The sequence below is a fragment of the Thalia democratica genome, chromosome 9, assembly GCF_965202585.1.
Source record: "Thalia democratica chromosome 9, ktThaDemo2.hap1.1, whole genome shotgun sequence".
NCBI classification, from domain to species: domain Eukaryota; kingdom Metazoa; phylum Chordata; class Thaliacea; order Salpida; family Salpidae; genus Thalia; species Thalia democratica.
In genome coordinates, this window is record NC_139173.1 from 13381029 (window position 1) to 13397691 (window position 16663).

General features: G+C 24.5%; 1 protein-coding gene across 1 annotated transcript in view; it reads right to left on the reverse strand.

Moving 5' to 3' along the window:
• LOC145844023 (uncharacterized) overlaps window positions 1-15351 on the reverse strand; it is a 39995-nt gene extending 24644 nt beyond the window's left edge. The window contains exons 1-8 of the mRNA XM_082951341.1: window positions 15138-15351; window positions 13011-13080; window positions 9251-9444; window positions 8195-8263; window positions 6278-6401; window positions 5824-5862; window positions 5267-5493; window positions 1973-2050 (exon numbers count right to left, since the gene is read on the reverse strand). Of these exons, the coding sequence (XP_082807467.1) occupies window positions 1973-2050; window positions 5267-5493; window positions 5824-5862; window positions 6278-6401; window positions 8195-8263; window positions 9251-9444; window positions 13011-13080; window positions 15138-15323 (987 nt within the window). The 5' untranslated portion in view covers window positions 15324-15351. The remainder of the gene's footprint in view (window positions 1-1972; window positions 2051-5266; window positions 5494-5823; window positions 5863-6277; window positions 6402-8194; window positions 8264-9250; window positions 9445-13010; window positions 13081-15137) is intronic.
• Window positions 15352-16663: the final 1312 nt, after the last annotated feature.

The following is a 16663-nucleotide window of genomic DNA, read 5'->3' on the forward strand; positions in this document are numbered from 1 at the left end:
AAAACAATATATATATTTGTTTTTAAAAATTAAACTAAGTCTTTGTTTTTCTATCTACTTGAAAACTTTAATTTTCATTAAAGCTATTAGTATATACAGCAACTTAAACAGTTATAATTTATATAACAAAATATTTTTATTGTTAATTTTTTGTATAACTGGTCAGGAAATTTGATTAAAAAAATTATACCTAAATTTACATTTTAAAAAATATAAAATTTATTTTACAAACTTCATTCATGAAAGTTTAGAAAAATATATCCACTGTTAAACTTAAAAAATAAAAAAAACTTTTAAGTACATATATATACTTCTCACAATAAACATGTAGATTGAATTTCCTAGTAAGCGTGGCAAAATATATTTGTGTTAGCTTTTATTTCATACATGTATTTTCATTAGTAAATTAAAAATCGATTTTTGTTTGCTATAAATAATTTATAGTTTTTCATTAAACTGAAAATAAAAGATTTTTAAACGTTGGTATAAACCAATTTATTCATAAAATATCTATGTCTAATACAAGATTTTTAAGATGCACTTGCAGGAATTTAATAAACTTATGCGAAGTTATTTTATAAGTACGTTTATAACTAAAAAAAATTAACTTGATGACGTAATCTCTTTAAACTTAAAAATCTTTAAAAACTAAATAAACCTTGTAATTATAAAACAAAATAATTTTCACGTTACATACGAAAAACTAATGTTTTAAGAAAAGTATGAGAGATTAGTTTTCTTATAAAAATATTGACGAAGTTATTTGATGGAAAATATATAAAATATACAATTATAATTAGTTCTTAGCATTTATTTTAAAATTTATACAAAATACAAAAACTTCTTTTTTTTTCATTATTGCATCCAAAAAGAATAATAACGAAAATGTTCCTATAAACTACATTCTAAACAAAACAAAAATTTATTTTAAATGAAACCGTTGAAAATTTGAGCATAAAATTGTTACAAACTAAAGTTTTTTTTGACATTATAAAAAACAATTAAAATATATTACTAGTACAGTGCAATACTCACTTATCCTGACGCTCACTTATCCGTACAGTTTTAAAAATTCAATATGTATTAAACACTAACATTTTTGTATGATACAAATATTTAAGCTTTCATACTGTAAGAAAACTTTAAGTGATTTTATAAATTCTACAAACGTCTATTCTTTCTTATTTTAGTAACACTTTAAATAATAACTAGTTTGTTAAGAGTGATATGTTTCCGTTAAATTGACTTTAAACTTAGTCAAAGTTTTTCGTTTTTCTTTATGTCTGTTTTTTTTTCTTTGTTTATTTTTTTTATTTAGAGAGATAGAGTTACAATATTTTTTGTTTTTAATGATAAGTTTAAATTATAATTTCTCTTAAACAAAATTTAATCTTTTTTTGATTAAATTAGTAGTTAGGGCAGGTGGAAATATAAATGACAAACTTTAGTTGCTTGACCCTCAAAAAATGTAATAGTTGCAGAGGGTTAGTAAGTAAAAAACCTTATAAAAAATAAATTAATTAAAATAAAATATAGATTTTATTATTTTTAATTTTATTATATATTACGCACAATTACTATGTATTTGTTTTTACCTTACCACTTTTATTATGCATTGCATTATATGCGGCAGTTATATCATTATATGAAAAGATTGATTTTTTGTACTTATCAGGAATTTTGGTTATCCGGACATGTTTACAGAAAAATCTTGCCCAACGTGCCGGATAAGTGAATAAGCACTGTATAATATTACAAGTACTAAATATTAACTTAATAATATCGTAACATTTATTGTCAATAATAAAAATGACGTAAACTTTTAAGTAAATATCTTTATTAATTTTCCAAAATTCTGTACTTTTATGATGGTCTTTGGTCTTTGTATTAATCAGTTTTTTAAGTTTATTATTTCAAACTTAACATTATGTAACAATCACAACGATCTACTTTTGTTCTACAAAAAACTAACCTTAACAGCCCAGTTGTAGCCAGGTAAAGGTTGATAAATACCCGAAAACTCCACATCCATGTAATCGGAATGATTAGTCTATTTTTTTTACAATACCTTTAGTTATTAACTTATACACAAATGATACTTTGAACTAATTTTAGTTAGAGTTACCTAATTTCTTTTTAAAACGAAGCTTTGATTAAATCATTGCTGATTAAATCATTGTCTATTTTTCTCAAACTAGCTTTTGTACAAAGATCATTTAAATACTGTTTTATAAACTAGTTATTTAAAACTAGCTTTTTTTTTACTTACAAAGCTCTCATATGGACTGCTATTTCTCGAAAGTACTTAAGTTTTTAAATTTATATTATCAGTTATAATCAGTTTCCTACAACAAACTAAAGCAATAAAAAAAAATATTTTGTTAAGACTTTTCCAAGTGATAATAACAGACTTTTTGTAACTATCACAAGTCATTATTTTCAATATTTATTTCATATTATAAAATCTGAGGTCAATAGAACCTTTTTTAAATTAGACTCTGTAGAGCTGTTCCCATTTTATGGATAGCGAAAGAAACATAGTAACTTGAATAAAGTATTTAAGTAAAAAATCAGTTGCTTTAAAGTTTAAAGTCAAAAATTTTCAGAACTAGTTTGACTTATTTTTGTTTAACAACTAAAACTTACAATTGATTCTGGAAAATATTTAGAAGGTTGAAATCAGTTAACAAAGTATTTAACACAAATTACAAAATTTATTAACAAAATTACAGTAACCTTTCGCTTAGGTACGCTCTGCTAGTTGGGTATGCTTTATTAACCCAAAAACGCTGTGTTCAAATTTGTTTTTGTTTTACTTTGATATTTTATAAAAACCTAAAACACGTACTTAATTTAAAATAAATTATAGTGTATTAACTATAAATAAACTAAAACTAAATGAAGCACAAAAAAGTTATGAATTTAGAAATTTTAAATGAAGTATGATATTTACAAGAATCATATTACAGTTTTTCTTATAAAAATAAAGAACAGTGCAATTTAAATTTGCATTACCCATGATTAGTATATAAACTAAAATAATGAACACTGAAAATTACATTTATATTTCCTATGATTGAAACATAATAGTAAAAAGCGTATAAAAAAACAATAAAGAACATTGCAGAATTAGATGTTTTTGAAAACATATCTGTTAGTGTAGCTTGTCGTTTCATTAAAATTAAAGAAAAAACTATCATTACTGTAAAAAGAATAAAATAAAACTAACCTGATTATTTGAAAAATTTTAAGCTAGCCTGAATTATCCTGGTTAGCTGAAGTGACCTGAGATTCTGGTAACCATGATAAATACATATAAACAAAATTAGTAAAATGTAAAATATATATATATATATATATTAAACACTCTTTCTTAAATCCATTACTGCCACTATTGCCTATGGAAACCACAGTGTACTATGATCACCACACCATTTTACTCTTTACTGGTGTGTTTTTTAACCAAGATAACCAGTTCAGGGTTGCCACAGATCAAGCTGAGAAAAATTTCTTGACTTTTCTTGACTTTTTACTAAAATTTTCTTGACTTTTCTAAATCAAACTCTTAATCTAAACTTGTTCTAAAATACATAACTTAATACTTAAAACTATATGAAGCTTTCAATCTAACTTTAATACAGGTTAAAACAACAGTTTTTTCTTTTGCTGAATTCAATCATCAAACTTCCATTACATCACTTGAACCATCTGTGTATGGTTGATGTATTTACAATAAACAGTTCCATCAGCAAAATACTTGTATTATTACCTTATAAACACAGCATGTCTGAAAAAAGACACAATTTTTTAGCATTTCTTAACATAAATGTATCTAAATAAACGAAGCGACATGTAAGGAACTTTTACACTTAACACATTTAACTAATAACGAACTTTCACAACTAAAACCTTAAAACAATAAACTTAAAAGAATAAAGAACTTAATCAAACATTGTTTTTTTTTATTATATGTACTAAAATTTATTTTCTCCGTTTCTTTATTAGCACTTCAACCTTTTCATCTAATGAAGATATGGTTTCCTTCAACTGATCTGCATCCCGCTTCATTTTCTTGGCAGTTAAAACGATTTTCCTCATTTTATTTAAATCGATCTCATCTGCTGCCCCTACACTTGTTGAAGACAATATTTTCTCTAAATCAAGCCACAATTTGTGGGCTTTATTTCTTTTCATTTTGTACTCATTTATTTTTACCTCCAATTTTGATGCCTCAATTATTTACTTAAACAAAAAACACTTTGATTCTAAAAATATGCTACATTAACTTTTGTGTAAATATCACAGTTTCACTATGGAAGTTTCCTTGCTACAGATCATCAATACTAAAAAGCTTACAAAAACTGCTTGTTTAAGTAGGGTAGTTGTTCAATATGTTAATAGAAAAATTTTGCAGTTTTATAAAGGATATTTTATTAATTCATACCAAATGAAGGCATTAGAAATTAAATAATTTTGTATACTCTAGGAAAATTTTCCAATTTTAATCTGACCCTAAAGGATTTTCAATTAATTTTTTACCATTTGAAGGGTTTTGAAAATAAGAAATTTTGTAAATTTAAACTGACAAAATATGACTTTTTTAAAATTTTGTTAAATTTCCTGACTTTTCTTGACTTTTTTTCTAAAACCCCCATTTTTTCCTAACTTTTATAATCTTTTTTTCCTGACTTTTCCTGATTTCCTGATTTTTCCTGACCTTGTGGCAACCCTGCCAGTTAAAATTCAAAAAATTTCTAAATAATAAGTAAGCAGGTGTAAAATAAATTTTATAACCCTTAATTAGTTTTTTTTAACGCAAGTAAAAAAAAGCATGATCAATGTTTTCATAAATCTTTATATACTTAAAATTAACAATAACTATACTTATTAAGAATTTTAAGGTACAAGGAAACACAGGACATATTTAAAAACTTTTTAATTTGAAATTAAATATATACATAAAAAAATGCTCAAGACTTCTAAAACTTTTAACAAGTATGTTTCGTTATTTTAGTGAAAGTTTTTGTTTTCTGAGGTTTCGGTGTAATAGTCAACTGTAAACTTTAGTGGCTTTTAACATGTTTGTATTAGGCTTAATGTAGGTAATTAAAATCAAAGAAATTCTTGAATACGGACTGCTGGCTGGGTTTGCACTTTTGCGCTGTGTTACCTTAGCGGCAAGTTACTGTAATTAGTATATTATAAAACCTTAAAAAAACAAAGCCTAATTATTCTAATTGTAAAACATACTAATAAAAAAACTCACAGTGCCTGAACTTCGATCAACATGATAAATTCTTGTATACTCCCAATCTTCAAAAATATCTCCGTTTACTCTGTCATCAGGAAAATTTTTTGCTTTCCACAATATCATGCTTATTGTATACCCGTCGACATTTGATATGCAAAGTGGAAACTTGTAGACTTTTAAACTTATTTTGTAACCATTGAATTGAGTTACCATTTTGTCAGGTAATTTGTTAATGTCATTAGCTGCAAAATTTTACTACTAAAGAACTGTTTTTTTTAGTAACACAATTATACAACTTCAAATAATAAATTACTAAAACTAAAGTACGAAAATTTTGTTTCAAGCTTTTTTTTAAAGCCAATAATCATAAGCAAAAGCATAATTATATTATAGTTTTAAGACGTTTAATTTGAAATATAATTTAGTTAAACTAATTCTAATTGATAACTCTACGTCAATCAAAAATCCCGTTTCTACTCGCTAAAAAATGTTTAATATACTAATTTATTATCGGAAATTTTTTAGTAAAGAAAATTAGAAATTTTTATTTAATTACAGACTTATAAACTTACAACATCGACATGGATCATCAATGTTCATTTCCATACAACCTAAAATTTAAAAATTTAAAGAATAAAATAACAAACTATACTTACTAATATGTGATAAGTAAGAAAAATTGATAAAAATTTTATATTTAGAATAGTTCTTTAAGTTTGAAAGAAAAACACTTATTACACAAAGAAATATTTATAAACTTTTTCTGACTTAAACCAAGTATGTAAGCTTTACTTTTGTTTAAATTATCATTATCCATAAAATAAAATTATTAAAAACAAAGAACTTTTTTTACTGATACTTTAACTCAGAGCAATTTTTGTTGTAAGTATCTATTTTACAAAAGTAATACAACTAGTTGTTTACAGACTGTAATATTTAAGTTTGTACTTTTAATTATGTACCCCTAAAGTATTAAAAAGCACTTAAGAGTCAAACAAAACTAAGTGTCAAACAATAAATACTCACTAGGTGTAGTCCATTCATTCAGAAAAAAAATTGCAATTGAAGATGCTTGTACTAAAGTCAAGTCGTAGATTTCATTGTATCCCATTCCTACTTCAAGAATAAAACTAACTTTTTCTGGAGTTTCCTAACAAAAGTATATTGTGAAATTTTATTGTGTAATTATATTTAAAAAAACATTAAGTTTCATTTTACCAGTTTTAAACGTTTCTATTACTTTTAAAATTTAATTTACCATGGATATATCGAAATTGAATACAAATTTTAGATTCCCATAATAATTATATTATTACAGTGTACAAAAAGTTTACTAAGTTGTTTTTGTATCAAAGCATTCGTATGTAGGTACAGTTGAAGAAGTTGACAAAACTAAATTGCTTACAACTTAATGTCTAAGCCATTGTCAGCTTCAATATAGTTTAGGCTCATTTGATAAGGTAATTACTAGCAATACTTCAGCTATCTTTAGTAAAACTGAGATGTTTTCATCATCATACAATGCGCTAGGATGGTCATTTTTTCTAGCCAGTGAGCAAGACTTACCAGAAAATAAAACATTTAAAATCCCGCGTAACTTTTTAGTTTGCACTACAAAAATAATACTCTTTAAATGCAAAATATCAATTAAAAATGCATATAAATAATAAGGATTACTAAATACGAAACAGCAAATTAAAAGCAACTTTCATTTATTATTAAATTTTCAATTTAATTTGAGTTTTACAAGATGCTAAAAATATGTTGCAGGATATTTTGGGTTTTTCATATCTTACATTTACCTTAACCACTAGACTGTACCGCACTACCATCAAAAATAGTTTCTGAGACCAAAAAACAGATGCTTGTGTACGGCAGTACTGAATCGTTTTTTTAAACTTAAACCGTAGTTTCTTGCAACTGTCTGGCTAATAAGTTCTAAAAAGAATAAAATCGATCGTAAATTATCTTGGAAACTATTGATGATGGTCGTGCGGACCAGCCTAGTGTTTATTGTATCATGGTAAAAACTTTTAAGCTTTGCTGAAGATAGGCTAATTATAGCTACTTATTAAACTTTGTTTGATTTTTTTTTAATCAACTTGTATAGTCATTTGTGTTGACCTTAAAAAAATGCTTAATTTACCAAGTAAACAGATGATTATATCTAATTTGTGCTATTAATACTATAATATAGTTTAGTGTGCAATATTGGACTCGGGCATAAAACCTGAACCACTTAAACAGGTTAAGTAAGACTTTTTCTCACCGCAAGCGATAATAAAATAAAATTGTTAATTAGTTAGCGCATTTTGTATTAGTCAAATTGACCTATATAAAATTATTGCTTGAGTAACACCAACTTCACTAATTTAAGGTTTAAATCTAAACAATTTAAACAGTAGTAAATTTTTAGTATATATAGCTTCATAATAAACTAATGTTAAATAAATAAATAAATACCTTTCTAAACTAAAATCTTTTATTTTTAAACGCTAGCTGTAGCTTCATCTAAACCCTCAAGTAATTAAATTTAGTTAAAAAATAAAATATAAATTTAAATATAAATTCAAACTGAATAAGAATTGTCTTGTACCTGATAGATCCCTTTTGGAGAAACACGGTTTTCAATAAAACTGAAGATAATAAATCTTATATTTAAAAAGCTATATAAAATCAGATAAGTTTTAAAGTACGTTCAAACTTTATCGGACTAATGAATTTACCTTTCTGAAATACTTGAAATAGATAATTTAAATTTAAAAGGGGTTACAAATCAATAAAGTTAACTAACTAAAAATTTTTCTATCTGAATGGTTTAGTTTATCTGGATATTCTAGAATAAAAAACATAATATTTCATAAGTGTCAAAATAGCATATATGCTTTCAGTACTAATATTAGAATAATTAAAACTTTTTAACAACATAAAAGATCCAATAACCTCATCAGATAAAGATGCTTTAAAACAGATTTTCTTTTGCAGAGATGCAGATGGTGTTGTAAGAGTTATCTGTTAAATTAATTATAAAATACAACTAAACAAACTACTTATAAAAACTTGTACTTAATCTAACAACTAAAAATATAAATAAACCCATAAAACATTAAACCAATAAAGTGATGTTTTAAATAAATTTTAAATACTTTAAAGATCTAAGATGTATGTGCTTTAAAAGTTACTTAAACTGACATGCAATAAAAAAAATAAGTCAAAAAACGCAATTGCTATGAGAAAAATACAATACGGTAAATATAAAATAAGTTTAATTAAAAAATAATTTACCTAGATTTTTTTAATTTATTACTTACTGAATAAAAAAAAAATTGGCTTTTTAGGATAGTTTTTCTAAATAGACTCATAATGAGAAGTTTTATTGACTAATAAATGTTTGCGAATAAAGACCCGATTGAAACAAGTTCATTGGAATATAACATTAACAAATTGCAAATTATTTAATTTAATGAACACTAACGTCAATACTCTATGTTAAACTAATAATACAATTCTATTGAGTCTTGAATAAATGTAAGTACTTCAAAGAGTGAAAGATAAATAGAAAAATATATAAACTACTAATATGGGTAAACAAACAATTACTAATAGTAAACCAATAAGTATTAATTGTACACATTATAAATTTACAATCATTTACTTATAAGATACAATTATTTGTAAATTAATAATGTATACGCATAATACTTATTTTAACTATCATTACTGGTTCCCACTAGATTTTAATTTAAAAGTTTATCTTGTTTAAAGAGTTTTTAAGTAATTATACAGTTGAAAGCATCTTTTTACAAAAAAGTAAATTATCATAACCAAAGTAATTACAAATATATTCTAGGCAAACAATTAAGCAAAAAAATAACAACAATCACAGGTGTTACAACTTTATTTAACTAAAATACAACAACTTTAACAGTGAACTACTTTAAACTACTATTTTAAAACTTTCAATCTTTTAATTTTGTAATTCAAAAAATAACAACATACTTTAAAATCCTTTTGAGTTAAAAAAGAATATTTTGTAGAAATAAATAATCCTGGGTATTTCTTTTCCTTATGTTTGTCTTTAAGGTATGTGACCCATACTGCTGCTAAGGACTCATCTTTATTTGTGTTCCACAACACATCATAATGAGGCTCGTAAGTGTCCGTTGAAAAAAAATTACCTCGGCAAGAAATTACTGTAGATACGAACAACAATTTTAGTATAGTTTACACAAAATACAAAAAAAGTATTACAGTTAGTTCCGAGACATCAAAAAAACTTAAACAATAAGTAGAAGTTTAAAAAATCTAAAATCAGGCCAAAGTTTGCCAAAGGTTTTTGAGAAATATATTCTAGGTTTTCTGAACTTTTTCAGATTTTTAAAAGTACAAGTTTTTTAATCTGTTTTTAGTATAAATTAAGTTTAAGGTAAAAAACTTTCTTAATTGGTACAACAACATTAAACTGTAAAGCTACTTTATATGTGTTTTTTAATTTGGAAACTGTTAATGTTCATAAAAAAATAATCTATTTATGGTAGATCTTTTTGTATCAAATCAAAACCTCATTTCTTAACATGTAAAAAATGTTTTAATTCCAGGTTTTTTTAGCCTAATTTGTCAAATTCCAGGTTTATTGATGTATAGTAGAAACATTTTAAATATTTTTTCAAACTTTGCTTATTTACTACTAGTATTTTTCAATTCCAAGTGAAAAATGAATTTAGCTGATTTTAAATTGTTTTAAGTGAATAACTATATGCTTCACTGTAGAAAAAATTACATAATACCGGTACATTTTTTTGATGTTTTTATTTTACTTTATTCTCAGGTTAGATAAACAGTAAAACTTTATTTTATTGTAGTAATACTTAATTTGAAACTATAGTTTTCAAATACATTCATCTCTCATACAAATAAGAAAGATATAAAATATTTAATGTCTTAGGAGGGTAAATATGTTTGAAAAAATAACAAAGGTTTTAATTTAAAACATGGAAGATAAATATTTTCTACTGCATTAAAAACTTGACAGAAATTATATTTCCTCTCACATTTTTAAAGTAATGAAGTTCGAACTCTTAGAATTTTTTACAAATAACTTCAAGAACTGATTTTATTTTAAATTTGAAATTAAACTTTAATACAACAAACTTTTTATTTACTTATTTAAAAGTATAAACTCTTAGAAACTAATTTTAAAATATGATTTTTATAAATAGTTCGTAATTGATTAACAATTTAACTGAAAAATTAAAAAAACAATTCTAACAAATTGTAGGATAAGATAATTAATCTTTTGTATTTTTAGTTTTTATCTTCCGTGGAAACCCTTTGAAAAATCTAACTTTGCTTGCTTTTATTAGAAAAGATTTTTTTTAATAGTAGTAAAAAAACAACCTGCAGCTTAGTTATTAATTTTCAAAATAAGAATATCTATTGAAAAAAAAAATTCATAACCCTGTGGCCTTAAGTACTTAAAATTCATTTTTATATCAGTGATTCTGTAAAACAAAGTACACAATGACTAAAAGAAATATTTTAATCTGAATTTATATTAGTAACACAACAGAAAAGATGAAAATAAAATAATATTGTTTATTGAAATACAAAAGAAAGGCGCTCAAATTTTTTTGTCTAAAGACCTTGTGTACAAAGGAACCTTTCGGTTATCGATAAGATTTACATACATCTGATTAAAAATAATTCTATTAGATATTAAATTTTACATTAGAGAAAAACAAATCATTTATGAATAAAGGATTAAACAACAATAAGACAACATGCATAGGCTAGTATTAGTAGCTTAAAAATTGTTATCTACATAACAAAAATAAACTTAAATAGTCTCAAAGTTAACTAATAAGAATAGGTCTTCTTTACAATGTTATACAATATTTTAATATTTTATCCGGATTTTTATTAATATTAATATATATTAATAAGGACTTTATTCCTTTAGTAACCTTCTACATGAATTTTGTTAGTAAGAATCACCTCCTTAAAAATATAGCGAATCAAGTTATTTTCGTTATCCTTAGAAAAAGTATTAATCGCTGCATGTATATACCTGAAGTTTAAAAACTAGCACTTAAAATAGTTATACCACCAAAGTTAGTGTTTTTATAAATTATTTAGCTTAAAAACTATAAAATAAACACTACTAAATAAAAGAAATTAAATTAATTAGAAAATAAAACAAAATTTAAAAATATAAATATAATTCACTAACAATAAAAATTCCACTAAAACATACGCAAAAGTTTGCAGAGCAGAAGCCTGGACTTTCGTATGCCGTGAGACAAGCTCAAGTTTAACAAAAGGGTTGATCATACCAATTTGATCATCAGACCACAAGCCTTTGGTAGACTGAGACAGGTTTCGTCCTGATTAGGACTCATCAGTCAGTCACAACCAAAAACATTGCAGTCTTTAATCTACAAACGGTTTATAATGCTTGCCACAAAGCAACCATTTGCTGGTATTGATCAGTGACAGCAGTATTGTCTTTTGCTGTGCAACGTTTAATACATTTTCCACTGGGCAAGACATCTGGTATGATCGTATTAAATACGATCAACAAAAACATTTGCGAAAGTCTGCAGAGCAGAAGCCTGAACTTTCGTATGCTCAGTTTAGCTCAGTTTAATAAAAGGGTTCATACCAGGCAAAAGACAATACTGACGTCACTGATCAATACCAGCAAATGGTTGCTTCATGTGAAAGTACCATAAACTGTTTATAGATTGTAGACTGCTGATGAGTCCTAATCAGGATGAAACAGGCCTCAGTCTACCGAAGGCTTGTGGTCGAATGATCAAATTGCTATGATCAACCCTTTTGATAATAAAAAATTTAACGCCAAGCTGACTTTTGCAAAAAACTCAAATTATCAGGATGAAGTCTGGTATTTTTAATAAAGTTATGTTTTTGAACTACTGAAACTAAATTTATAATTTTTAAATTAGTAAGTAGTATTTGAAACTTGTTACAGCTTATATTCTAAAAGTACTATAACCTGAATGAGGTTAAAAAAAGTGCATCAAGATAAAGAAAAAATATACAACTTAGTTATCATTTTAACAAAACTTTACTTTACAACAAGACTTTTTAAAAATGAAAAGATAGGTGAAGTTATGTAAAATTAGGGTAAAAGTTTTTTGAGTATAAGGCAAGGCTGACAAAGTTGAAACAATTATTCTACTGGATCTCAACGTTGAATACTGCCGGATTCTAGATCTAACTACAATTTATTAGGAAAAAAAACATTTACATTTAGTCTGGGCTAGATTTTGATTTTAAAAATGGTCTTATCTGGTTTTAATTAGAAGTGAATTAAGATTAAAATTTCAAATCCAGCAAAGCTTTTTCAGATAATAAGCTTTAACATTTGAAACCTCAATCTAAATGCACATTCAATTAAAACCAGAAGCACTTTTTTTTAATCAAGATCCAGCCTGGACAGTATACAAATGTTTCTTTTAATAAAATTTCAATTAGAGACAGATCTTGGCAAGTTTAGCCAGATCAGGCATTCTCCAGCAGTTACATGGTATAACACTAGTTGAAACAAGTAAATTATGAGTTTTATTTATTGTATATTTAATTTTAGAAACTTAATTGTATTTTAAAAAATGTTTTATATTAACTAGATTTTAAAACAAAAGTTTTCATTATATTATATAAAGTTTAAACATTTACAAAATTTATAATTTAAAGTGTATTTCTGCTTTATACTTAAACTTGATAAAAACACACTAACTTTGTGTAGAATTAACAAACGTTGAATTATCCATACAGCTTGAAAAACAAGTCTTCATTTCAAAAGATGTCTAAAAATTTAAGTATTTGTTCTATAAAAATTATATAATGTTTAATGATTTTACTGTTACGTGTAATACTTAAAATAACTTTTTTCTGATAAACTACAGTTAGTTTGTATTACTATGGTTTGAATATGTTTAAAATCATTACTTAATATCATGTTTTGATACATAGACAATTTATTAAATAATAAAATTAGCATGACTATTTAAGTACGTGAGTGTCAGTGAATATATTACAATATTTAGCAAAATTAACATTTCTAGAAAAAAAACAACATAAACTCGATCGAATGATCTTAATTTTACTAATAATATCAATTTGACTTGATACAAATCAATAAGAATTTGACCTATCTGAAACTGCAAATGTAGTTAAAATTTATTTATTTTTTTAAATTGAAAATCTTAACTTCTGTTTAGCGCAAAATAAGGAGTCTTTTTTTTGTTAAGAATAAAGATTTTGCTATTGGGAAAGTTTAAAACTGATTGCTACTATCATAGTAACAAAAACAAGAAAAAATAATAATTTTCTGTATTTCCTTTTTGATGTAATGAAAAATCCCTTAGACCCAACTAAACTATTTGTCTTTGTCAAATATAGACCTGTGAATCAGAAACCAGGAATACAAAGGCTATATCAGGATCTGTGTGCTTGAATGTGTAACTTATGTGTTTAAGATCACATGTTAGAAGTTATTTTAATTTAGATTAGTAAGAAAAGCAAACGATACATAAGTAAAAATATAACAAAAAAATTATATCAAAACTATAGTTTGATAGCAAAAAAAATTAATTCAAAGAACAGCTAAAACAACCTAAAGAAAATTAAATCAAAACTTTAAACACCACAAATCTAAATATATATTTGTATTATGAACTGGCTCATGTATATGGAAACTAAATACTATGTGTATGTACTCTTTATTGACTAGTATATTTATATTTATCTTAATAGTTATAAATAACCTAAAAATGTTAGATACTATAATTACAAAAAATAAAATAATAACTAATACAAATTATGTGCACCAATAAAAGTCTAAGGAACAGAACCAAACTTTGTTTAAAAAAGTTAAATTAATTCCATATACATTTACCTTCATTAACATATTTTTAAAATTAAAAAAAATTCATGATATTTTTCAAGTGTTGTAACAAAAGTTCATAAGTTAATAAGTTCATTAGTGAAAGTGAAAAGTAAAACTGGCAAATGAAACTATTTCATTAACTTTTTTTAATTTATTAAATATTTGTTTTTACTATTCAGAATTATACTTAAAAAACATTCTAATGGACTAACGAAATAATGAGAGATTTTCTTAAGCATATTTTTTTTGTATAACCTTTTCTTTAACTAATGTTAGAAAAATTTTCTGTAGATTTTAAACCTATTTTATAACACCTAAAGATAAGATTAATCTAAGTGGAATATTCTTTAAAAAAATTAAAAATTTACATTAAAAAAAAGAATTTCTATAGAATTATATAATTTAATAAGTATTTTATATAAATATCTTACAAAACTATATACATCTCAAAAGCTTATTGAAATTTTTATAACCCTTTAAAACATTGTTTAAACAAAAAAGAAAGCAAACATTAGTTTTAATACAAAAAAAAACTGTAATTAAGGCCAAAATATCATAACTGAAAAATTTGTATTCATATTTGTATTTGAATGATGTTAAAAAAAAACTTTAATTAAAAATTATTTCAGGTTTGCAACTATCTGAAACAAAAAATGTGAGTCACAAAAAACTAAACTGATTATTTAAATAAATTGATAAAAAGCTATGAAATTAAAACTATTTCAGTAATGGTAGTCACAAAGTAAAATATTTATTTGACAATTAAGCTTTAATACTTGAATAATGTGTTATTAGAAGATATAACTTCCTTCAATCAAATTGTCAATCTAAAAAAGTCCCAATTTCATTTAGATATACATAAAAACTAGTCTAAGTTTAAAGAATCAACTGTATTAGGTTTTAGTTTCCATTAAACTGATTGACTATACTGGAATAATGAATATTGATAACATGTAATACATTTAGTAAACTAACCATGTTTGACAATGAGCATTCTTCAAGACGACATTTATCAACTTTTTGCTGACTAAACTTTTGCATTTTTTTATGAGATACTGTTCGGACAGCAACTCCTGGTGCTAAATTATCAATATTCTTTTTCCAATCTTGCCTTGCAAAACAGGCATACCCAAGTGTCAGAAAAAATACAAAACAAAGCATTTCAACAAATAAAACTAATTATCTTAATTCATAAAAAATGCTAAATAAGTTAAAATTAATAGTCATTTCCTTATGTTAAAATATAGTTACTATGTACTGAAAACAACACCTATTTAGCTTAAAAGTAAAATAAAAAACTATATAATACTAGATAAAAACAAATTATACAGTAATCTTCCTTTATTCTACCAACATATGTTTCTGTGTGTCAACGAATCAACACACTTCAACTGGGTTGTTAATAGGAAAGATAACTCTTAATAGGTTTAAATTAATAGGTTAATGGGTTGTTAATATGAGTTATCTTTCCTATTAACAACCCAGTTGAAGTGTGTTGATTCGTTGACACACAGAAACATATGTTGGTAGAATAAAGGAAGATTACTGTATAATTTGTTTTTATTTATATTCCAGTGAAGTTACTTTACTAGGATCTTTTATTAGCAAACAATTAAAACTATATTTTGAACAGTTATAATACTAGATAATCATTTCAAGGTAAGATTAAAACATTTATGATAAATAAACTATATATTTATTATATAAGAAAATTTCAAGTTTCTTTTTTTAATACTTAAATTAATAAAAGTAAATTATCAACATTTTTCAATCTCCTTATTCATTTTTTACTAAAATATGTTTAGTTTTAAACACAATATTTTTCTACAAAATACTGTTGTTATCTGTGGAGTTAGTAAATGGGTTGCTACTCTTTAAGTCAAAAAAATCTGTCCTGAGTGACCTTAAACTGTCCGGAATCATCATAAGTTTTTTTCAAATCAAGAACAGATTATTTTTACTTTTAAAAACTAATAAAAATCAAGTTCTTCAACAAAGTTATCAAAGAAAAAAAAAACTAACTAAATCTCATTTAAAATCTTGAAAAAATATGTCCTGATATCATTAAAAAGCTAAAACTGTCCTTAGTTTTAAAAAGAAAAAACAAAATTATCCTTCCTGAGTCAGCCTGAGTTCAAAAACAAAATTCAAACTATCCTGAGTATCCTGAGTGTGTGGTAATCCTGTAATTTATAAAAATGAATCTTTGATAAATAAGACAGCCACATAAAAAATACTTAACTTAATCTGGTGAGCATAACATGCATTAAAATTCACTACATATAAAACATACATTCAAAAGAACTCTAGATCTACTTCTTATAGTTATTTATATAAAATATATAACAATATTTTATACAAGTTTTTTCAAGTTTTAAAAAGTTTCTTGGACCCTAGACGAAGCTTTTGGACCAAAATACTTAAGGCAGTTTAAGCCAAGTCTTGTTCTATGTCTTTCAGTTATAAAATTTTACTTCTTTTAAAACCAATAAGATAAAGTT